The sequence below is a fragment of the Carcharodon carcharias genome, chromosome 10 (genome assembly GCF_017639515.1).
Source record: "Carcharodon carcharias isolate sCarCar2 chromosome 10, sCarCar2.pri, whole genome shotgun sequence".
Classification (NCBI taxonomy): Eukaryota; Metazoa; Chordata; class Chondrichthyes; order Lamniformes; family Lamnidae; genus Carcharodon; species Carcharodon carcharias.
This window is the reverse complement of record NC_054476.1, coordinates 50,799,883-50,825,473: the sequence shown is the minus strand read 5'-3', so window position 1 is coordinate 50,825,473 and position 25,591 is coordinate 50,799,883. Positions and strand designations below refer to the sequence as shown.

The 25,591-nt window shown below is 42.4% G+C and overlaps 1 protein-coding gene across 3 annotated transcripts in view; it reads left to right on the top strand.

Annotated features, from left to right (window-relative positions):
• The window catches only part of LOC121283632 (ecotropic viral integration site 5 protein homolog), a 431,317-nt gene that overhangs the window by 219,473 nt on the left and 186,253 nt on the right, over positions 1-25,591 (top strand). For all 3 annotated transcript variants that reach the window (XM_041198414.1, XM_041198415.1, XM_041198413.1), the window contains 2 exons: positions 746-866; positions 12,468-12,562. In XM_041198414.1, the coding sequence (XP_041054348.1) occupies positions 746-866; positions 12,468-12,562 (216 nt within the window). The remainder of the gene's footprint in view (positions 1-745; positions 867-12,467; positions 12,563-25,591) is intronic.

The following is a 25,591-nucleotide window of genomic DNA, read 5'->3' as shown; positions in this document are numbered from 1 at the left end:
CTTTAGCCCTCCCAATGTTTAGTGTAAGGAAAATTCAGCTTATCCAAGACTGGATATCAGACAAGCAGTAGTCAACAAAGAGGTCAAGAGAGACAATAGAGAGATGCACCTGAGTCCTGTCAGCTTACATGTGGAAGCTGACCCCATTATTGTGGATTATATTGCCAAGGGCTGCATGTAAATGAGGTAGAAGAGCGAACCAAAGTAGCAATATATCCCAAGGTGTGTCACAAGAGCATTATCAATAAAAATTTGACACTAAGCCACATGAGAAATTAGGATTAGAGACCAAAAGCTTGGTCAGAAAGGTAGATTTAATGAACATCAAAAGAAGGACAAAGAGAGATAAATGGAGAAGCGGCTTAGGTAGGGAATTCTAGAACTCGAGGCTAAGGCAGCTGAATGTCAATTGCCATCAGTGAAATGATTAAAATTAGGATAGAAACTTGATTGGAGAGACAGACACTTTTCCATGTTACATATATGATAACAAGTTAAAGCTGTTGTTCATTTTATTCCAGGATTTCACAATATAGAGTTTATTAAATGCTATTTGTATCTCCTCCATCATTTATTTTGATAAGGTTTAAGACTTACATTCCTTTTTCCTGTAAGCAATAGAATTCTTTTTTTAATTTTCTATTTCATCCAGTTTATATAGTTCATTGTTTGCTTCTTAGGGCAACATCAGATACAGCATAATAAAAATTTATGAGAAAGAAATTAATCATGCTTCTCTTCACAGGAGGTGAGCTACTGTCAAGGAATGAGCCAGATCGCAGCCATTCTACTAATGTATTTGAATGAAGAAGATGCATTCTGGGCTCTTTCTCAGTTACTGACTGATCAGAAACATGCGATGCATGGTAAGCACCTCTGCAGTCTGCTAGGATGATGAATGTTATCAGCACTTTTAACTTCCTGACCACATGTAATATTTTGGAAGCTCACATTTGCCTCTCACATTATTGCAATTTTTTAGAAGCCTTCAGCATGGAATGCTAGTAAGTGTTCCTTTTTTGTTTTCTGGCCTTCAGAGGTGAAAATAAATGTGGGCAATGAATTGTAGAGAGTGATTGAAAATATGGAACTGGCTACCACAGGAATGGCTAAGCAAATAGATACATTTAAAGGCAGGTATATGAGGGAGAAGGAAATAGAGGGTTATGCTGAAAGAGTTAGATGAGGAAAGTGTGTGTGTGTATGTGTGTGTGTCATTTCAATATTTGTTTACCCAGTACTTACTTATTTAAAAATCTCTGCTGAGTTCAGGCATAGTTGAGTCTTTAAGCATTTTCAGTCAGCTCTTTGAACCTTGGTAAAATCTGTTTAAGTGCTGGATTTTCGCATTCAAGGAGGAAATAGCGAGAACACAGGGCAAATATGTTCCCATAAAGACAAAGGTGAGGACCAAGTCCGGAGAACCCTTATTGTCAAGGGACATAAAGGTTAGGATTAAGAAAAAAAGAGAAGCTAATGGCAGATACCGAGGGCTCAATACGGCAGAGTCCCTAGAGGAGTATAAAAACGCAGGGGGGTATCTTAAAAAGGAAATTAGGAAAGCTAAGAGAGTGCATGAGAAAGCATTGGTGGGTAGAATTAAGGAGAACCCAAAGAGGTTTTTTAAATATATAAAGGGAAAGAGAATAACTAGGGAAAAGAGTAGGGAAGATTAGGGACCATAGAGGTAATCTGTGTGTGGACCTGGAAGACGTGGGCACAGTCCTCAATTAATACTTTGCGTCGGTCTTCACAATGGAAAAGAATGACACAGTTATAGACATTAGGGAGGATGACTATGAAATATTAGAGGAAATTAACATAGAGAGAAAGAGAGGAGGTACTAGTGGGTTTAGCAGCCTTAAAAGTGGAGATATCCGCAGGCCCGGATGAGATGTATCCCAGGCTGTTAAGGGAGGCAAGAGAAAAGATATCAGGGGCCCTGGCAGTAATTTTCAAATCCTCTCTGGCCACAGGTGAGGTGCCAGAGGGCTGGAGGACTGCTAACTTTGTCCCATTGTTAAAAAAGGGAGGAAGGGATAGACCAGGAAATTACAGGCCAGTCAGTCTAACCTCATTGGTAGGGAAGTTACTAGAAAGAATTCTGAGGGCAGAATGTATCTGTACTTGGAGAAACACGGATTAATCAGTGATAGTCAGCATGGATTTGTTAAGGGAAGATTGTGTTTGACAAATTTGATCGAATTTTTTGAGGAGGTAATCAGGAGTGTTGATGAGGGTAATGCATTTGATGTGGTCTACATGGACTTTAGCAAAGCTTTTGAAAAAGTCCCTCATGGCAGACTGGTCAAGAAAGTAAGAGTCCATGGGATCCAAGGCAAAGTGGCGCCTTGGATCCAAAATTGGCTGAGAGGCAAGAAGCAGAGGGTGATTGTAGACGGATGTTTCTGTGACTGAAAGTCTGCTCCAGTGGTTCCGTAGGGCTCGGTGCTGGGGTACTTTCTGTTTGTGATGTACATAAGTGATTTGGACTTAAATGTAGGGGGTATGATCAAGAAGTTTGCAGTTGACACAAAAATTGGTAGACTGGTAAATAGTGAGGAGGATAGCCATAAACTGCAGGAGGATGTCAGTGGACTGGTCAGGCGGGCAGAGGAGTGGCAAATGGAATTCAGCCCTAAAAATTGTGAAGTAATGCACTTGGGGAGGGCTAACAAGGCAAACAATTACATTGTGAACGGTAAGACTTTGGAAAGTACTGAAGATCAGAGGGACTTTGGTGTGCATTTCTACAGATCCCTGAAGGTAGCAGGGCAGATAGATAAGGTGTTTAAGAAGGAATATGGGATACTTGCCTTTATTAGCTGAGGCGTAGAGTACAAGAGCAGGGAGGTTATGCTGGAACTTTATAAAATGCTGGTTAGGCCACAACTGGAGTACTGCGTGCAGTTCTGGTCACCACATTATAGGAAGGATGTGTTTGCATTGGAGAGGGTGTAGAGGAGATTTACCAGGATGCTGCCTGGGCTGGAGGGTCTGAGCAATGAGGAAAGATTGAATAGGCTGGGTTGTTTTCCTTGAAGTAGCAAAGGCTGAGAGGGGACCTGATAGAGGTGTATAAGATTATGAGGGGCATGAATAGGGCAGAAAGAATGGAAACACAATGTATGTCCCTCTGCTGGCAACACAAGCACCCAGTCTCACTTTGATCTGCCATGCCATGCTTTCCTTTCTGCTGCTTCAGCCTCCACCCTATTGCAATCTGTTTGAGACCAATTCTCGATGCTTTTAAAATCCACTCAACCTCAATTCTCATTCTCCAGCCCACTCTTACTTCTCTCACTCTCCACAGTTTATTTTGCCCACTGTTTATTCTTCTCAGCTACAGTAGGTCTTTAGTCAGCCTTCTCCTCCAGCTCAACTTTGGCCATACATTTGGTGACTGCGCCCTACTCAAATTTTAAATGCTGGTGGTTGGCCCCAGTTCCCAAATAATTTCTATTCACAGACCATGCCAAACGAAGATAACTAAGAAAAGCATGCGGGATAGGGGGCATGGAATCGTAAATGAAGGGTTACAAGAACAGAAAGAAGGTGCAATTTTTGAGGGGATTGGCACAGCGACAATGGAATTGAGAGTTGAAAAGGGAAAATAAGTGGAATTAAAATATTGAGACACATGGTGCAGGAAAGTTGAAGGAACAGATGGATGGGAAATGGTGACGTTGCAAAACAGCAGAACTACAGAAGAGCAATAACTTCAGAACAGTAGACCGAAAAATTCAGAGGGGCAAACAAACATAAGAGGTTAATGAGGAACATATGAAGTTGCAGTGAGGCCGGACAGGCAACACTGCAGGAATGTCAATGTAGGAAAGGGTGAGGGCCAACAGCAAGCGTTGGGAAAAATTATCAGAAAGGGAGACCAGGATTGGAGAAGCGGGAGGGCAGAGGAAGAGTGAAGCAGGACATGATAACAATATGGCCAAGGCAAAGAAATCAAGGAATTTGAAGAAAAATGACTGTTGAATTTAAGATATAATAGAGAACAGCAGACAGCAGTGCTAAACAGGTACAGCAGGGTATGAGATAGACAAAACACCGTAAAGGAAATGATGGAGAGTAAACAACATAGCAGAAATAGAAGCAGAAAGAAAGACAGACATGGACTGGAATTTTACGTTGCACTCCCCTCCCCACCCAGAAGTGGACTATCAGGCAGGGCAGAGAGTATAAAATTGGATGGGACGGCAGAATGTGTCATGTCCATCATCTGCTTGCCTCCATTGGTAATTTACCAACAGCAAGGTAGATGTTGGGTGGTTCTCCTGCCCTTGGGCCAAATGAGGCCCATATGTGACCAATTAATGGCCAGTTAAGGGCCTTCTCCCACCTCCATTATTACTTTACCAATGGTGAGGGATGCACGCGCCAGTAGCCCAGCTGGGTGCTCGGTGGGGAAGGTTGTCCCTTTTTCTGGCTCCCTGAGCCCCACACAAGGGTCTGCCTGACTTGCCCTGGTGAGGCCATCCCACTTACCATGAACTCCAGCCTCTAGCAACACTCCTGGTTGGGGTCTGACTGCAGTCCCAGCAGTGGCCATGCTCCCAGTGGCACTGCTGTGATAAGATAGTTGCTGGCCATTTAATTGGTGGTAGCTCTTGAGGAGAAACATCCTCCTTCTTGGGAACGAAGCTAACATTTGAAAACAAAACAAAAAATAACACAAAAATTCTGAGAATAAAGAGACAGCACAGACAGGTGAAACAGATAATGTTTTTCTTACTTGAGATGCTCATAATGTAAAATGCTTGCATTATATGCATGCTTTCTGTCACACTTACTTCCTAACTATTTCCTCTTCACACTTTGTTGATAATATTGCTGCTGATATAAAAGAGATCCTCTGGTTCGTTGTGAGCAAGGTCCATTTTTTATTAGGCTGCTGTGTTTCTGGGAATTAAACAGTTGGGCGAATACATTGAGGCGACGTAAGCTGAGCGGGTTATTTTGAAGTGTTTCTATTTCCGAACACTGGTGTTAACCTGTTCTTTTTCCATTCTTCACTAAGTATTTGCTGTTTTAGCAAGACCACTAATCACACTGACACTATTGTTCAGAAGTGGCTATTCTCCAATAAAATTTCCACTATTTGCATCACCACAGTACATAATCATTTAACCCCCAAAATAGTAGATATTGAGAATCCACAGAAAAGATCTATATTTGGGAAATATTGAAAAGCTAATAGTTTTGTCTTAAAAAGACATAAACCACTTTGGACATGTCTATGGTATACCACTGCTTTGGAGTGCTATAAAATGTTCATCATTATGTATTCGTGAAAAAAATTAAAATCCAAGTTGAGTGACAATCTTGGCTGAAAGACAACCGAGTCTGTATTAGAAACTCAATATTAAATAACAACATGATATCATGTGGATTTGTATTAAAAATTTGACAGTTAAATTTATCCAAGCACATTAGGTGGAGATCATTGCCAAAATATTCCCAGCTAATATTACCAGGAACTTGGCAAATCTGATACATCTTGATGTATGGTTTAGATTCTCCAACATCTGTTATCCCTAAGTACTGAGAATGTATTTGAAAGAATGGAAAAAGATCTCATCTAAATACTAAAGTGGTTTCCTGGTATAATATCAATCTTATTAATGAACCCCCAGAGTGATTTCCTGTCAATGACAGCATTTCTTTGCTTCCAGCTTTGTAGAAGGTTGGAGCAGGATGCTTTTTAATGCCTTTTCTGTTTTTGCTGGTATATAGAGTAGTCTGTTTTTACCTGAACATTTCTTAGACTGTAATGTAGTGCCTGTCGTAAACATATATCAAATTTTTCTCCCTCTTTGGTGAAAGGCGTACATGCCTATCTTTTTTCTGCTTAGTTAGATTCAACTAGTATCATTTAATCAATCATAAGGGTACAAAATCTTTCAGCAACCACTCCCAATTTCAGTTATATTGCAGTTTTTATAACAGCCATAACAATTATTCACCCATGTTTCACAAAGAGATCTTAAATCCACCTGATCTTGAAACCGAATCCATGTTACTGGTCAGGCCTCATTAATATAAGATTAGCAAACTGCCAGTGCTAAACAAACACCTACAGGCAGTTAGCTAACTGTTGTGGGGCTGTGGGAAGAGAATCCTGCAGCTCCTCCCTTTAAATAAGAACATAGGAGCAGGAGCCAATCGAACCTGCTCCGCCATTCAGTATGATCATGGCTGATCATCCACTTCAATGATTTTTTTCTCCACACTATTCCCATATTCCCTACGTCATACCTAGCACAAAAAAAGATGGTTGTGTTTGTTGGAGGTCAATCATTTCAATTCCAGGACACCACTGCAGCAGTTCCTCAGGGTGGTGCCCTAGGTCCAACCATCTTCAGCTGCTTCATCAGTGACCTTCCTTCCATCATAAGGTCAGGAGTGGGGATGTTTGCTGATGATTGCACGATGTTTAACACCATTCGCGACTCCTCAGATACTGAAGCAGTCTATGTCCAAATGCAGCAAGACCTGGACAATATCCAGGATTGGACTGGCAAGTGGCAAGTAACATTCATGTCACACAAGTACCAGGCAATGACATCTGCAACAAGAGAGGATCTAACCATTGCCCCTTGACGTTCAGTGACATTACATCGCTGAATCCCCCACTATCAACATCCTGGGGATTACCATTGAGCAGAAACTGAACTGGACTAGCCATGTAACTACTATGGCTACAAGAGCAGGTCAGAGGCTAGGAATCCTGCAGCAAGTAACTTAACTCCTGACTCCCCAAAGCTTGTCCACCGTCTACAAGGCACAAGTCAGGAATGTGATGGAATACTCTCTGCTTGCTGGATGATTGCAGTTCCAATAACAGTCAAGAAGTTTGACACCATCCAGGACAAAGCAGCCTGCTTGACTGGTATCCCTTCCACAAACATTCAATCCCTCCACCACTGACAAACAGTGGCAGCGGTGTGTACCATCTGCAAGGTGTACTGCAGAAACTCACCAAGGCTCCTTAGGCAGCACCTTCCATACTCATGACCACTATCATCTTGAAGGACAGGGGCAGCAGACACATGGGAACACCAGCAATTGGAAGTTCCCCACCAACCCACTCACCATCCTGACTTGGAAATATATCACCGTTCCTTAATGTCGCTGTGTCAAAATCCTGGAACTCCCTTCCTAACAGCACTGGGTGTACCTACACCACATGGATTGCAGCGGTTCAAGAAGGTAGCTCACTGCCACCTTCTCAAGGACAATTAGGGATGAACATTAAATGCTTGCTTAGCCAGCAACCCCCACATCCCATGAATGAATTTTTAAAAAAAATGACAGATTGATAAATGCCAATCTCTATTTTAAACAGACTCAATGACTGAGCTTCCACAGCAAGTCCCGGGGTAGAGAATTACAAAGATTCAAAACCCTTTGAATAAAAAATAAATCTTCTCATCTCAGTCCTAAATGGCTTTCCCTTTATTTTGAAACTGTGTCCCCTGGTTCTAGATTCCCCAACCAAGGTAAGCATCTTACCTGCATCTACCCTGTCTATCACTTTATGATGAAGAGTCATACAGACTCGAAACGTTAACTCTGTCTTCCTCTCCACAGATGCTGTCAGACCCGAGTTTTTCCTGTTATTTTTGTTCAGATTTCCAGCATCCGCAGTATTTTGGCTTTTATCACTTTATTTTGTAGGTTTCAATGAGATCACATCTCATTCTTCGAAATTCTAGAGAATACAAGCCCAATTGCCGCAACATCTCTTCATAGAATAGTCCAGCCATCCCAGGAATAAGTCTTAAGATAAAGGTCAACATAAATTTAGCCTTCCTAATTGCGTGCTGCACCAGCACGTTAGCTTCCCGTGACTTATTGATAATGTCGTTTAGGTACTTTTGTACATCTACACTTTCTAATCTCTTGCCATTTAAGAAATACTCTGTGCATCAATTCCTCCTACTAAAGTGGATAACCTCACATTTTTCCATATCATATTCCATCTGCCATGTTCTCGCCCACTCACTAAATCTGTCCAAATCCTCATGAAGCTGCTTTGCATCTTCCCCGCAACACACATTCCCACCTAGCTTTGTGTCATCCACAAACTTGGAAATATTATATTTAGTTCCCACATCCAAATCATTGATATTTATTGTGAACAGCTGGGGCCTGAGTACTGATACCTGTGGTACCCCACTAGTCATAGCCTGCCAACACGAGAATGACCCATTTTTTCCTAGTCTCTGTTTTCTGCCTGTTAACCAATCCTTAATCCATGCTAGTATATTACCTCCTATCCCACGTGCTTTAATTTTGCTAACCAACCTCCTGTGGGGGACTTTATCAAAAGCCTTCTGAAAATCCAAGTATACTATGTCCACTGACTCCCCTTTATCAATTCCTCAAAAAACTCAAACGGGTTCGTCATACATGATTTCCTGTTCATAAATCCATGCTGACTATGCCGAATCAGATCATTATTATCCAAGTATCCATTTGTCACATCCTTTGTAATAGGTTCTAGTGCTTTCCCTACTACTGATATAAGGCTTAACAGCCTATAGTTCCCTGTTTTCACTCTCCCTCCATTCTTAAATAGTGGAGTGATATTTGCTACCTTCCAATCTGTAAGAACCATTCCAGAATCTATAGAATTTTAGAAGTTGATCACCAGTGCATCCACTATCTCCATGGCTGCCTCTTTCAACACTATAGGATGTAGATCATCAGGCCCCAGAGCCTTATCAACCTTCAGTCCCATTAATTTCTCCAATACAACCTTCTTACCAATACAAATTTCCTTCAATTCTTCATTCTCCCTAATTCCTTGGATCTCTAATTCTGGGAGATTTATTGTATCTTCCTGAGTGAAGACACAAAGTAATTCATTTAGCTTCTCTGCCATATAAATTCCCCTGACTGCCTGTAATGGACCCATAGTTATCTAAGCCAAATGTTTCCTTTTTACATAACTATGGAAGCTTTTACAGTCTGTTTTTATGTTGTTTTGCTAGTTTACATTCATATTCTATTCTCCTTTTCTTTATCAGTTTATTGGTCCTCCTTTGCTCTATTCTAAAATGCTCAATGCTCAGGTTTACTACTATTTCTGGCAACTTCATAGGCTTTTTCTTTTAACCTCGTACAATCCTTAACACCCTTTGTTAGCCACGGTTTACTGGCTTTTCTTGCGAGGCACTAAGCTTTTGTTTAAACAGGAGTCTCTGCTCAATGGTATTTTGTGCTTTTTTCCTTTTGTTGCACTCTGGACTGGGGGCCACATGGAGGGGGTGCCGAGTTGGAGATCGGGCTAGCGACAAACATGCAACTGAGTTTTCTGTCTGACTGATTTTTTTTTCAAATAATTCATGGGGCTGGCTTCCCTGGAACTTTAAAAAGCTTGCATCCCACCTTGCTGGCTGCTGGCACTGCTTTTTTGAAGCTACTTCCACAGGGAACCAGTGGCGACTTTAGCTTGAGCTTAACTTCTGCCTTTTTTTCTGCTGCCAGGATTTTTTGTCTCTAGAGCTTTTCAGGAAAGTTTTTTCAACTTCTTGCTTCATCATTGAGGATTTTTTCAGAGCAAAAACTTGATGCTGGTGTCCTTTTCTTGATTTTTTCAGTCTTTTTACATAGGATGTGGATTTTGATCTCCAGCTGCCACCATGTTTTGATGGGTTGTCACTACCTATGTTGTGTACTTCTTAGGCACCATTAAGCAGTCTTGTGGAAGTTACCAAGAAGTCTCATTAATATTACTGAACTATATGCTTATTTACAGTGGAGGGTATAATCATGGAGAGGGCTATGGCATGTTCTTACACGTTGCTACCTAGCTCCACACTGCTGACCTAAGCTCTAGGTCAGGTGCCTCCTTATATCACTGCTGGGCGATATTGTACTCAGTTCCAGCTTAACCCTTAATGTACTGGATCCTTCTACTACAGGGGGCAGGTAATCCTTGTGGGGAAGACCACTGGTTAGACATAGTTCCACTGAGCAGGGCACGCACTCTGCCGAATAGAAGATCAAAATTACATCAGGGTCTTAAATGACCCCAATTAAAATACTTTAATGGGGTGCCTACCTGTTCATCCCCCGATTCAAAGCCTGCTCAAACACCATATTTTGCATCTTTGTCACTTTGTGTTAATTTTTATAATTTTAGAGTGTGTTTATTCCCCCCTGTTGAATTGTGCCCACCGGTGAACTACATTGAGACATCCTAAACTAATTTTACAGCGGACCCTTATCAACTGAAAAATACTTTGTTGCTGCACTACTTAATGTCTGAGCATTTACATTTCTAATTGATAACTTGAACGATAAAGTCGATATTGTAAAAGTTTCTTGTGGTTAGGTGGCAGTAACTGCTGTAAGATTGTGAAAGACGCTAGGTGAATGTAAGTTTTTCTTAATCCAGTCATGGAATCATAGAATAGTTACAGCACTCTAGGATGCCATTTGGCCCAGTGAACCCGTGCCACCTCTTTGCAAGAGCCCTTTATCTGGCCCCACTCCCCTGTCCTTTCCCCATAGCCCTTCAGATTTTTTTTCCCCTTCAGGTGCTTATCAAATTCCGTTTTGAAAGCTGCGATTGAATCTGCTATCATCACATTCTTAATGCCTTGCAGATTGTAACCACTCACTGCGTAGAATTTTTTTCTGATATCCTTTTTCATTCTTTTGCCATTCGCTTTAAATCTGTATCCACTGGTTCTCAACCCTTACACCAGTGAGAACACTTTCTATCTACCCGGACTAGATCTCTCACGATTTGAACACTATCAGATTTTCTTCTCAGCAAGGAGAACAAGCCCAGCTTCTCCAGTGTATCCATGTAACTGAAGTCCCTCATCCCTGAAATTCTTGAAAATCATTTCTGCACCTTCTCTAAGCTGCCTCAAAGAGCAGTGCCAAGAATTGGCACTATATTTCAGGTGAAGCCAAACTTAGTGTTTAATAGAAGTTCAGCAGAATCATCATAATTCATCAGTCAACAGAAGTGGTACTGAAACCATTAAACAATGCCTTTTTGCCCCAATGCCAGATGCAGTCTTTGGCAACAAGAATTCTATCATCCATCTCAACTTGTACCCAGGCACAAATACGACATTCTTTGCATAATGAGTATCAGGTTTTCCAAGACCTGTATTTTTTAAACTATTTAATCTAAATGTTTAATTAATTTCTTCAATGCCTCAAAATAACTAATATTTTAGGACAATCTCATCTTCTGAATAACTGTTGTAAATGAATTTGTGATTTTGAAATTTTATTGGCAAAATACATACAAAATACAAATATGCTTAAGAGTGAGCTTACAATGCATTATTGTTTGACCATAAAGGCACCTGCAACCAGTTATTACAATGACTGTATAGAAACTAAAACTCATAACAAGACTGCCATTATCCAGACATACTGGTCCATTATGCTATACATTCAAATTTGACTACTTCTGCACCCAAAAAAAATCAGTTCCCCTTCCTTCACCACCACACACACACACACACACACACACACAAACACACCCCCCCCCCCCCCCCCCCCCCCCGCCATCTTAAGAAGCGACTCCTGTTGTTCATTTAATGATTCACAGATATAAACATACATGTCTCCTCCCCCTCCCAATTTTCCATATGAGGTGTGGCTTCTCTCAAAGCTAAATAATTACTTTTGAAATACATTGTATACATGCTTGACCAGGTTTATCTGCAAAACTTATACTTTTCACTTGAAAGTATTGTAAATTTATAGTTACCTGTTGAATATCTTGCAGAAGGGTGACTGCCCAGAGGAATATTTATTACTGATTGTTTTCAGAAGTAGTCAAGTTTATGTTCATTTCATAAGCCCTGACACTTTTCACGTTGTTCAAGTATTCTATATCAGTGTAATGCAGCCTGTGGGCAACCAATGGAGATTGAACTTATTGCATCAAATTATTTGCTCCTCCTGTCCTAATAGAAATTAACTAAGGATTTCTATGTTATATGCCAATTGTTAGAAATTTTCCTGGTACTAAGTTCAGTTTTGAGGCATAGGTTGACCATTTTTACAGCATATGTGTATAAGAATAGAACATATTGAGGTAAAAATTTATTTCGCTCAGACTGTGCACCCAAACCAGGAGGCCCAAGGTCAGCCTAAAATATGGCCTGAGGAATTCATCTAAGTAATGGGGATAAGCTGCCGGCACCTGTTGCACCTCTACAGGTAGTTCATCCATTTCAGGCCACTTGCATTGGCCCTCAAGTTAGCAGTAAGGGGACAGTAAGACAATTGAGGTGGAGATTGTGGTCAAGACTAGCCAGAGGGCAGTGGAGTCTGTAAAACGGATGCAATGAGGTCCAATTTCTGCACCATCATCTGCAGCAAGGCGTTAACTTGTTTTACTGTACTTCCGATTTTGCTGAAGTTATGCTTTCACATATATTCATTGCATAACTTCATTATTTTCTTTTCAGGATTTTTTATTCCTGGATTTCCAAAGCTCCAACGTTTCCAGGCGCACCATGATCAGATTTTAAGTAAACTCATGCCAAAGCTCAAGAAACATATGGTAAGGAATTCTATTTTCTTTAGACTGGACTGGAAACTGAAACCAGAAACTGAACTGGACTGGCCATGTAAATACTGTGGCTAGAGGCTAGGAATCCTGCGATGAGTAACTCACCTCCTGACTCCCCAAAGCCTGTCTACCATCTACAAGGCAAAAGTCAGGAGTGTGATGGACTACTATCCAGTTGCCTGGATGAGTGCAGCTCCAACAACACTCAAGGAGCTTGACACCATCCAGGACTAATGAACCCATTTGATTGGCACCCCATCCACAAACATTCACTCCTTCCATCACCGATGCACAGTGGCAGAAGCAGGCCATTCAGATCATCGTGTCTGCACCAGTTTTCCAGATGAGCATCATGACTTAGTGCCATTTTCCTGCTTTTTCCCCATACCCTTGCACATTGTTTCTATTTGAATAAGCATCTATTGCCCTCTTGAATGTCTCGGTTAAACCTGCCTCCACCACATTTCCAGGCAGAGCATTCCAGTTCTCACATCGCATTTGCTTCTTTTGCAAACCACTTTAAATCTCTCATTCTCCTTCACTTGACAAGCAGGAACAGTTTCTCCCTTTCTACTAGTGGATGCATTGTTGATCATTTTCCAAAATTCTGCAGATTCTTGAATGGTTCCTGAAGACTGGAACATAGCAAATGTCACCCCACTATTTAAGAAGGGCGGGAGAGAGAAAAGGGGAATTACAGACCTTTTAGCCTTACATCAGTAGTAGGAAAAACGCAAGAATCTATTATAAAGTATGTGATAAACGGATACTTGGATAATCATGATCTGATTGGGCATAGTCAGCATGGATTTGTGAATGGGAAATCACGTTTGATGAACTTGATTGAGTTTTTTGAGGATGTTATTAACAAAATTGATAAAGGAGAGTCAATTGATCTAGTATACCTGGATTTTCAGAATGCTTTTGATATGTCCCCCACCGGAGGTTGATTAGCAAAATAAAAGCACATGGGATAGGAGACAATATACTGGAATGGATTAAAGATTGGCTAACAGGCAGAAAACAGAGAGTAGGAGTAAACGGGTCATTCTCACTTTGGCAGGCTGTGACTAGTGGGGCACCTCAAGGATCAATACTTGTGTTCCAGCTGTTCACAATATATATCAATGATTTGGATGTGGGGACCAAATGTAGCATTTCCAAGTTCATGGATGATACAAAGCTAAGTGGGAATGTGTGTTGTGAGGAAGATGGGAAGCGGCTACAGGAGGATTTGGACAGACTTAGTGAGTGGGCAAGAACATGGCAGATGGAATATAATGTGGAAAAATATGAGGTTATCCACTTTGGTAGAAGGAACAGAAGTGCAGAGTATTTCCAAGATGGTAAGAGATTAGAAAGTGTAAATGTACAAAGGGACCTGGGTGTTCTTGTCCATAAGTCACTGAAAGCTAACCTGCAGATGCAGCAGGCAACTGGGAAGGCTAATGGAATGTTAGCCTTTATCGCAAGAGGATTTGAGTACAAGAGTAGTGAAGTCTTGCTTCAATTGTATAGAAGCTTGTTTAGACCACATCTGGAGTACTGTGTGCAGTTTTGGTCCCCATACCTTACCTCAGAAAGGACATTATTGCCATAGAGGGAGTGCAACGAAGGTTCACCAGACTTGTTCCAGGAATGGCGGGACTGTCTTATGAAAAGGGATTGGGGAAACTGGGCCTGTATCCTCTAGAGTTGCAAAGAATGAGAGGTGATCTCATTGAAACCTACAAAATATTAAAAGAGTAAGGTAGATGCAGATAAGATGTTTCCCCTGATTGGGGAGTCTAGAACCAGGGGACACAATTTCAAAATAAGGGGGAAGGACTGAGATGAGGAGAAATTTCTTTACTCAGAGTGTTGTGAATCTTTGGAATTCTCTACCCCACAGGGCTGTGGAAGCTCAGTCACTGAGTATGTTTGAGGTAGAGATTGATAGATTTCTGATTAACAATAACGTAAAGGTTCCTGGGGTTATTGTGAGTGAAAGGCATTGAAATGTTCAATCAGCCATGATCGTATTGAATGGCAGAGCAAGCTCAATGGGCAGAATGGCCTCTCCTGTTCCTATGTTCTTACTCTATCCAGCCCCCTCATAATTTTAAACACCTCTATCAAATCTCCTCTTAGCCTTCTCTGCTCCAAGGAGAAAAGTCCCAACCTGTCTCATCTATTTTCATAACTCAAGTTTCTCATCCCTGGAACCATTCTTGTAAACCTCTTCTGCACTCTCTCCAATGCGATCACAGCCTTCCTGTAGTGTGGCTCCCAGAACTGTACACACTACTCCAGCTGAGGTCTAACTAGTGTCTTATATAAGCTCAGCATAACCTCCCTTCTCTTGGACTCTATGCCCATACTAATAAAGCCTGGGTCACTGTATGCTTTATTAACTGCTCTCTCCACCTGTCTTGACACCTTCAATGATCTGTGCACATATACACCCAGGTCTCTCTGCTCCTACACACCCATAAGAATTGTACCCCTTATTTTATATTGTCTCTCCATGTTCTTCCTACTAAAATGATTCTTCTCACATTTCTGCACATTGAACTTCATCTGCCACCTATCTGCCCACTCCACCAATTTGTCTATGTCCTTTTAAAGTTATATACTGTTCTCCTAACAGTTTGCAGTACTTCCAATTTTTGTATCATCCGCAAACTTTGAAATTGCCCCCTGCACACCAATATCTAGATCATTAATATATATCAGGAAAAGCAAGGATCCCAATACCAACCCCTGGGGAACTCCACTACAAACCTTCCTCCATCCCGAAAAATATCCATTGACCATTATCCTCTGTTTCCTATTACTGAGCCAATTATTACTGTCCCTTTTATTCCATGAGCTATAACTTTTTTCACAAGTCTGTTGTGTGGCACTGTATTGAATGACTTTTGAAAGCCTGTGTACACCATATCAACAGCATTACCCTCATCAACCCTCACTGTTACCTCATCAAGAAACTCCAAGTTAGTTAAACATGATTTCCCCTTTATAAATCCATGCTGGCTCTTTCTAATCAACCCACATTTTTCCATGTGACTACTAATTCTATCCCGAATAATTTTCTCTGAAAGCTTCCACACCACTAAAGTTAAACTGTCTGGCCTATAATTGCTGAGCTTACCCTTACAATCTTTTTTGAACATGGGCTTAATGTTTGCAATTCTGCAGTCCTCTGAGTCTAGGGAAGACTGAAAGATTATGGCCAATGCCCCTGAAATTTCCACTCTTAATTCCTTCAATGTTCTTGGATGCATCTCATCTGGTCCCAGTGTCTTGTCAACTTTAAGTACCAACAGTTTATCCAATACTTCCTACTTATCAATTTTGAACCCTCCTAGTGACAGAGTTTCCTCTTCTGTCATTATGGTAAATCATTTAACACCTCAGCCCGCTGCCTCCATGTGTAAATACCCTTTTTGGTCCCTAATTGGCCCTGCCCCTCCTATTAACCACCCTCTTACTATTTATTTGCCGATAGAAGACTTTAGCATTCCTCTTTATGTTGGTTGCCAGTCTTTTCTCATGATCCCTCTTTGCATCTCTTATTTGCTTTTTCACCTCTCCTCTGAACCTTCTGTATTCTGCTTGGTTCTCAGTTGTATTTTCTACCTGACACCTGTCATAAGCACACTTTTTCTTCTTTATGTTAATTTGTATCTCCTTTTTCATCCAGGGAGCCCTGGATTTGTTTTCCCCACCTTTCCCTTTTGAGGGAATATACCTTGATTGCCCAAACCATTTCTTCTTTGAAGATAGCTCATTGTTCAGCTACAGATTTTCCTGCCGATCTTTGGTTCCAGCCTATCCGGCTCAGCTCCATTCTTGCCCCATTGAAGTCGGCTTTCCCTCCGTTAATTATTCTTACCCTGGATTGCACATTGTCCTTTTCTACCATCATACTAAATTTTACGATACAATGATCACTGTCTCCTAAATGTTCGCCCATTGACACTTGATCTACTTGGCCCACCTCATTTCCAAGAACCAGATCCAACAGTGCATCCTTCCTTGTTGGACCAGACACATACTGCTGTAGAAAATTCTCCTGAACACAATCTAGGAACTCTTGCCCCTCTCCATCTTTTACGCTACTATGGTCCCAGTTTACATTCAGTTAATTAAAGTCCCCCATTATAACTACTCTAAAATGTTTGCATTTCTCTGTAATTTCCCTGCAGATTTGTTCCTCTACAGCCTTCCCACAAGTTGGCGGTCTATAGACTACAGCGAGCAATGTAATTGCACCCTTTTTGTTCCTTAGCTCTAGCCAAATTGATTCTGTCCTTAAATCCTCTGGGACATCCTCTTTCTCCAGAATTGCAATGCTATCCTTAACCAATGCTGCCACCCCTCCTTTTCTTCCTTCCCTATCTTTCCTGAATACCTTGTACCCAGAAGTATTTAACACCCTGCCCTTCCTTGAGCCAGGTCTCTGCTATCGCCACAACATCTTATTCCCACATGGCAATCTGCGCCTGTAACTCTCCAATCTTATTTACTATACTCCATGCATTCATATACATGCACAGTAACCCTGATTTAATCTTCATGACTTTCTCCCTTACTCCGACTCTACCTATTAACTTACTATTCTCTTTACTGGTGTTATCTGTCCCTCCAGTGTTTTGTGCACCCTGGTATTCCTCTCTAATATTTTCTCTTGGTTCCCACACCCCTGCCACGTTAGTTTAAAGCCCCCACAACAGCACTAGCTAAATGCCCTGCAAGGAACTCAGCCCCAGCTCTGTTCAGGTGCAACCGCCCAGCTTGCACAGGTGCCATCTTCCCCAGAGCCAGTCCCAGTGTCTCTAGAATCTAAAGCCCTCCCTCCTGCATCATCTTTCCGGCCACACATTCACCTGCCTTATCCTCCTATTTCTGTACTCACTTGCATGTGGCACTGGGAGTAATCCAGAGATTACTACATTTGAAGTCCTGCTTGCTAATTTTCAACCTAGCTCCCTAAATTCTGATTGCTGGACCACATCCCCCTTCCTACCTAAGTCATTGGTACCAATGTGGACCATGACCTCTGGCTGATCACTCTCCCTCAGAAGAATGTCCTGTAGCCGCTCGATGACATCCTTGACCTTGGCACCAGGGAGGGAACATACTATCCTGGAGTCACATCTATAGCTGCAGAAACGCCTGTCTGTTCCTCTAACAAATGAATCCCCTATCACTATTGCTCGTCCACTCTTCTCCACCACCAGCCCCCCGCCCAATCCTGTACAGCAGAGCTGCTCATGGTGCCACAAATTTAGCTCTGACTGCACTCCTCTGAGGAACCAACACCCTCAACAGTATCTAAAATGGAATACCGATTTGCGAGCGGGATCCCAGGGGACTCCTGCACTACCTGCCTGGTTCTCTTAGACTGCCTGGCGGTCACCCATTCCCTTTCTCCCTGCATGCTCCTAGCCTGCGGTGTGACCTCTTCTCTGAACGTGCTATCTACATAGCTCTCAGCCTCACAAGTGCGCCACAGTGACTCCAGCTGCTACTCGAGCTCCGAAACCCAGAGATCAAGTTTCTGCAGCTGGCAGCACTTCCTGCACATGTCTTTGTCGAGGACACCAGCAGTGTCCACAATTTCCCACATATTACAGGACATGCATTACACATGACCGAGCTGCCTTGCCGTGCCTTAATTTTATTTCCCTTATGTTAACCTTAATGTACTTTGGTTTACTTATCTAACTTTATTTTTCTGGCCCTGACTTAAATTTATTCCCCTATTCCAAGTGGTTCTTACTTAAATCCAAATGGCTACTTCTTTAAGGATAATATGCTTTTCTAATAGTACAGCTATTTAAAGACACTCCCCAACAGCAGTTTCTCATCAACCATGAACTTACGATTTTCCTGCACTGTCACTCTTCGTTTTCTTTCTTCAAACCCGGTGTACTAGAGCTGACACTGAAGCAGCTGTCTCCTGTACATTCTGCAACCAGGTTCGCTCTCTGCCTCTCTCCCAGGTAAATGTAGGCCCTGAGCCCCAGTCTCTTTTTATATCCTCGCTGTCTACTGTGCGTTCTCTAACCAGGTTTGCTCTCTATCTCTCACCGGGTAAATTAATTATGTTAACATGAGCAGGGTAAAGGAGAGAAAATGGATGCTAGTATCTGTGTCAGTAAAAGGTTGAAGGATCAGATATGGGACATTGTGAAGATGATAAGTTTAATGACAGCTGGTGGGAGATGAAGAAACAATGAAGGGTAGGATTGGTGAAGCCAGGGTTGAGGAGAGGGCACAGAGGCAACAACATGGATAACCTCAATTTTGGAAACTAAGGGCTAAATCTTAACTCCCAAAAGGTGGGTTGAGATCATATCAGAGGTTAAAATACAAGGTCCTGGAATTTCACTCCCAAGACGGGTGTGCAGTCAGGAAATCTCCTGGCTCACCACACCTGCCTCGAGGAAATGTGCCCCAAATGGTGGGATCTTAGTTCTGGGTGGGGGCAGGTGCGCAGGCATGGGATGGAATTGGGCCTGCCACCCCCATACGCAGATCGGAGGCTGCCACAGGGCTGCCAAGTGCTGAGACAGGCTGGTTAAAAGACTCGCCTTGGTTCTCTGGAACGTCATTGCACTTGTTCTTTCAAACATTAGGCCCTCTAGGCCTCAGCCCTAATTCCCTCACCCCCGCAGCCCCCACCTTCCACTTTCCATGCCCATACATGCCAACCCATAAACCCCACACACCCCCATGGCCCCTTATACCCCCTATGCTAACTTATGGACCCACCCCTAAACCCCATATAGCCCATGCCAATTTAGTGTCAATTCATGTCAGCTGTACAACTCACTCACCACCTTTTCCCCTTTCACCCTCTATGCCAACTCAGCCAGTACCCACCCATTGGCAGGCTTCAGGAGCCTGCAGGGATGACATAAGTTCTAAAAATCTGTCACAGACTTCACTATATGAAAAACTGTCATTCATTGAAGCCCATTTAATATATTATATCCCCTCAAGTACTTAATCCCTTATAAAAACAAACATTTCTATTTATAACCCCACGTCAAAGAAGCTAATTCTTTAATAACCTCTTGGAGCTCTCAGTCAAACTGTGAACTTGCAGCACCACCACACCTCCCCATCACCCCCCCCCCCCCCCCCCCCCCCCCCCCCCCCCGGCCACACACACACACACACACACACACACACTGTGATAATGATAGGTTGTGGAAGCAGTCAAGCAACAATAATGCTATAATAATAGCACTTAAGGTTATGTCAATAAACAGCCATTGAACCTGCATGCACAGATTTTGTTTCCAACTGGCAGACACAAGCAAATTTTTTTTTTCTTTTTTTACATAGGGCAGACTATTTAAATAGCTTGACAACTAGACAGTGCAACATATCTTATCAGCCCTTTATGAGCGTTTATGTCTACTTTAAAAAGTTGGAACTCACACACTGCGGGATAAGGCCCTCGCTCCACCGAATATGGAGTATGTTTGAACTCGGTAATAATTTCAAATGGCCCTGCTGAGTTCAGCTTTCCGCCATGTGTAAGTCATGTCCTGCCTCCATTCCCCTACTGGCAAGTGCAGAATCTGTCGGAAATAGAGGCAGGACTTCCAGATCCACATCCCCAGCACCATTTTGGATACGCTGCAGAATCTCAATGATTCTGCGAAATTCTAGGCCAAGAAATCTGGGACAAGAACCAAACCTGCCTACATCTGATTTTAACCTAAGCAAGATAAAGAATGACTGACCAATCCAGGGGAAGCAGTTTGATCATTTAAATATTATAATCAGGCTGCCAGCCTTCATTTTAACAGTCATTCTAATTTAAACTACAGGGGCCATGTTTCCCAAGCCTCAGAAAACTCAGCTGCTGAAAGAAGGCAAAAAGAGCTGAATCCCCAACACCCCACCAACCACCATATGCCCCTCTCCCCCAGACCAGCATTGGCCGTTAAACCCCTCCACCCATCACCCCCTCCCCCAAGAGACCACCATTGGATTCCTAACTCACCCTCCCTCTCCTGCGTTTGGGAACCCTCCACTACCGTTTTCCAAAACCACACCTTCTCCACTCACCACGATTGGAGACTCCCCCAGCTCCAATCTCTCTCAATTCCCCATGCTTCCCGTACATTTACCTGCTCTTATAGGCTTTGATCTTGTGAAGCAGGCTTCCCATATGAGAGACCTCCAGCCTGTCAATCAGCCTGCCTGCGAGCAGGAACCCCACAGGAAAAAATTCAGCTGCCCTACAGTTAAATTTTGCAGGACATTTGGGGAACCCCTTCTTTCAAATTTCACAACCTCCTCCTCCAGGTGCACGCGCGCATGCACACATGCACCAATATCCAGGCCTAACAAGTGGGTGAGAGGTCGCATTTAACATGAGGCAAGCATCCTTTAGGAATGTAGGAGGAAGGTTAGGGGAAAATTAATAGACCAACCAACCTTTGCATAATAAGTAGTTTATGTAATGTACAAGGTTATATTTTAAATTGGCTTTTAGTCTTCCTTGTATATTTTTGTGGCTAAGTAGTCAAACATCCTGTGAAACCTAGTTCATTTAGTGTGCTATCCTGTGTCTTTCATGAGTAGCTATAAACTAAATGAGATACAAGATATAACTTTGAAGAATAGTCAAAACATTGAAGGCAAAGTTCAAAATAAAAGCAAAGTATTCAGATGAGAACTAGCTGAGAGCAGTTTCCCTGATGGCGATGTGTTTGGGAAGCTGACTGGTGAAGTATGCCTGTTGGCCACCTGATAGTTTCAAGGCAATATGATGTCCATTATGAGGGCTAGACCTGGTTAACAGACATCCAGCAGGTGCCAGGCAGAAAATGAATGCCTTGGGGCAGCTTGGTGGCTTTGAGCTGCTGCAGTGGTGGGCAGCCAGACCTTTCTCCAGGCCCAGAATTAGGTAGGTACAAGATGGAAAGGGGTTCATGCTCCTTCTAACCTTACAAAATAAATTAAGACTTACCATCTGGGCTTCTGTTCAGCTGGGATGCCAGCTGACGCTGGGCAGAGCATGGACTGCACACACTCAGTACCAACTTAAAATGCCTGTCAGTGTCCTCTATATGTCAAAAGACTATGACCTGATTCAGGCAGGCTCTCTAGCCACCCAGAAGTGAACTTGGGAAAGATAGGGATGACCACACCATCAGCAGAAAAGACTATAAAGTTAATGCCCACCAATCTTTGGTGTTATCACTTTATTTTTTATCTGGACAGGAGGTCTCAAAATCCTCCCCTGCATCTTTGCTTCCATTCAGTGGCCAAACGTAAGACTGCCATGTAAGACCAAAATTAAATCATTTATGCCCCTTTGCACTAAATTAATTTTTGTTTCTTTTTCTTGTGAAATAATATGATCCTTTTAACTTTAACTTTAAAACACAGCTTGAAAATAATAATGCAGACTGGCATGGGATTGCTGAAGCAGAGAGTATTTTGTAGATTATATTATTTCTGATAAACCAGAATTGCTGAGTTCCAAACTGACGCTCCAATGGATCTGAGTTTAAAAGCTAGCATTAAAAGCTATTGACAGTAATAACTGGTTGTTTGTTTTATTTATCCTTTCATGGAGCGTGGGCATCACTGGCTAGGCCAGCATTTGTTGCCCATCCCTAATCCCCCTTGAGAAGTGGTGGTGAGTCACCTTCTGGAACCATTGCAGCCCATGTTGTGTAGGTACACCCACAATGCTGTTAGGGAGGGAGTTCCAGGATTTTGACCCAAAGTGAAGGAATGGCGTTATAGTTCCAAGTCAGAATAGTGTGTGGCTTTGAGTGGAACTTGCAGATAATGGTGTTCCCATGTATCTGCTGCTCTTGTCCTTCTAGGTGTTGGAGGCCACGGGTTTGGAAGATGCTGTCAAAAGAGCTTTGCAGAATTGCTGCAGTGTTCTTGCAGATGGTATACAATGCTGCCACTATATGTCAGTGCTGGAGGGTGTAAATGTTTATGGAAGGGGTGCCAATTGTGTTCCCAAAGCAGGCTACTTTGTCTTGGATGGTGTCAAGCTTTCTTAAATGTTGTTGGAGCTGCATTCATCTAGGCTAGTAATATCCAGAAGGGCATTGCATCACACTCCTGACTTGTATCTTATAGATGGTCGACAAGCTCTGGAGAGTCAGGAGGTGAGTTACTGTCTACAGAATTCCCAGCCTCTGACCTGCTCTTGTAGCCACAGTATTATATGGCTGATCGAGTTCAGTTTCTCGTCAATGGTAACCCGCTGGATGTTGATAGTACAAACATACGAACTAGGAGCAGGAGTAGGCCACTTGGCCCCTCGAGCCTGCTCTGCCACTCAATAAGATCATGGCTGATCTGAATGTAACCTCAACCCCACATTCCTGCCTATCCTCTGATAACCTTTCACTCCCTTGTTAATCAAGTGGGAGATTTAGCAATGGTAGTACCATTGAATGTCAAGGAGAAAGGGTTAGATTATCTCTTGTTGGTGATGGTCATTGCCTGCCACTTGCCTGCTTCCATACCTGAGGAGTCACGAATGGTGCTGAACATTGTGCATTTATCAGTGAACATCCCACTTCTGATCTTATGGTGGAGGGAAGGCCATTGATAAAGCAACTGAAAATGGCTGGGCCTAGAATACTAGCCTGAGAAACTCCTGCAGTGTTTTGTATGCAATTTATATTTTATTATTTTTATATTTGGAATATTAGATAAGTAGAAGGCTGCCAACTGTACTTCACTAAACTGTAGAGTGCCAGTTTGTAAAGGATAGGTTGTAAACATATATATGAAAGTATTGGTTGCTAATCTGAAACTTGATAACACAGGAGAAATCATAGGTCAGCTGGAAGGGCTAGAGTAAAAATAGACCGTTGGCTTGATTCTGTAGGTATTACATATTGCCAACTCAATGACATTCAGGCATTTATATTTGTCTCATAGGATCAGAAGAGCTGTGTGACTTCTTGACCTCTCCAGACAAGAGTAGATGTTATTATAATGTTAAATCATATATTTTTTTAAATTCCTGAAATGTGGACAACACTGAAAAGGGAATAGTGGGGGTTTTGAGTCAACCTAATAGTGTGGGACCGGAGTCACATGTGGTCTAGTTCGAGTAGAAGTGACAGGTTCCCTTCCCTGAAGTGCATTAATGAACCAGTTTGGTTTTTACAACAATCTGATAGCTTTCATGGCTATTTTTAGCCCACAACTAATCTAATTTTATTGAATTCAATTTTGCAATTTGCATGGCAGTATTGAATTTACAGGGGAAGAAATATGTTTGCATAGCTTTGTTTCCAGCAGTATGATATCATTGAAGAATGCTGCATGAATCATGCATGTGGTAGCCTGTGGTGCTGCTCATGAATACTTGAGATGCAGCTGCCTAGTGTCGCACTTAGTGAGCAAATTTCTTCCCCCACGCCCCAACAATCTTGCAGTTACTAGTTGAGTGCCGTAATCACTAGCCTTAAAGTTTTAATGGTTTGTTGCGAGGTGATTTGTTTCATATCTGTGCATTATAGCTCATACTTCATTCCAATTCAAAATCTACCTTTTTGAATTCAAGTTTTTCAAAAAACTTGATAGATAAGTCAAGTTCAGTAATTGAAACAACAACTTTCATGACAGTGGTATTGGTCAGGTGAGAAATGGTAAAATTGCTCCCACCTTTCTGCCTCTCGGTTAACTGCAACAGGTGTCTTTAAATAATTTGTCGATGTAGTGAGCATTAAGTGTTGTGACTGTAAAAGACACACACACACATAGATTTTCTTGTAAACTTTAAAAGAAAAGGAAATTGTGTTTATCGTCCTTTAACACCTGATAGATAAAAAATAATTTTAAATGCATGCATCCTACATACTCACCAACACACACACACAACACACACACAATAACAATGCCACACACAATAACAATGCCACACACAATAACAACGCCACACACAATAACAACGCCACACACAATAACAACGCCACACACACACAACCACACACACACACACACACAACCACACACACCACACACAGACACAACTACAAACACAACACCATACACACAAAACACACACAACCCCACACACACAACACGCACACAACACCACACACACACAAGCAACAACACCACACACACACAACACACACAAAACTACACACACAACAACACACTTACAACAACACCACACACACACACACACATACACAACACCACACACACACAACAGCACCACACACATGACAACGCCACACACACACACACACACACACACACAACACCCCACACACACACACACCACACACACAACACCACACACTCACACACACACACACACACACACACACAACAGCACACACACACCCAACACCGCACATACACACACAACTCCTCATACACACATACACACAACACCACACACACACACAACTACACACAACACACACAAAACTACACACACAACACACTCACAAGACCACCCACACACAACCACACACACACAACACCACAGACATGACAACACCACACACACCACATACACAACACACAACAAAACAACACACACACATACCACACACACACACACACACACAACACCACACACAACACACACCACACACACACCACACACACACGCCACATATACAACACTACACACACACAAACTACACACACAAAACTACACACACAACACACTCACAACAATACCACACACACAACCACACACACACCCATACACAACACCACACACACACACAATAGCACCATACACATGACAACGCCACACACACACCACACATACACACACAAAACAACACACACACACATACACACACAACACCACACACACCCACACAACTACACCACACACACACACATCACCACACACACAAACACACAGCACCACACACACAAAACAACATCACACACACAGGACAACACATACTACAACACCACACACGCACATGCACACACACACCACACACATACATACACAACACCACACACACACAAGCACACAACAACACCACA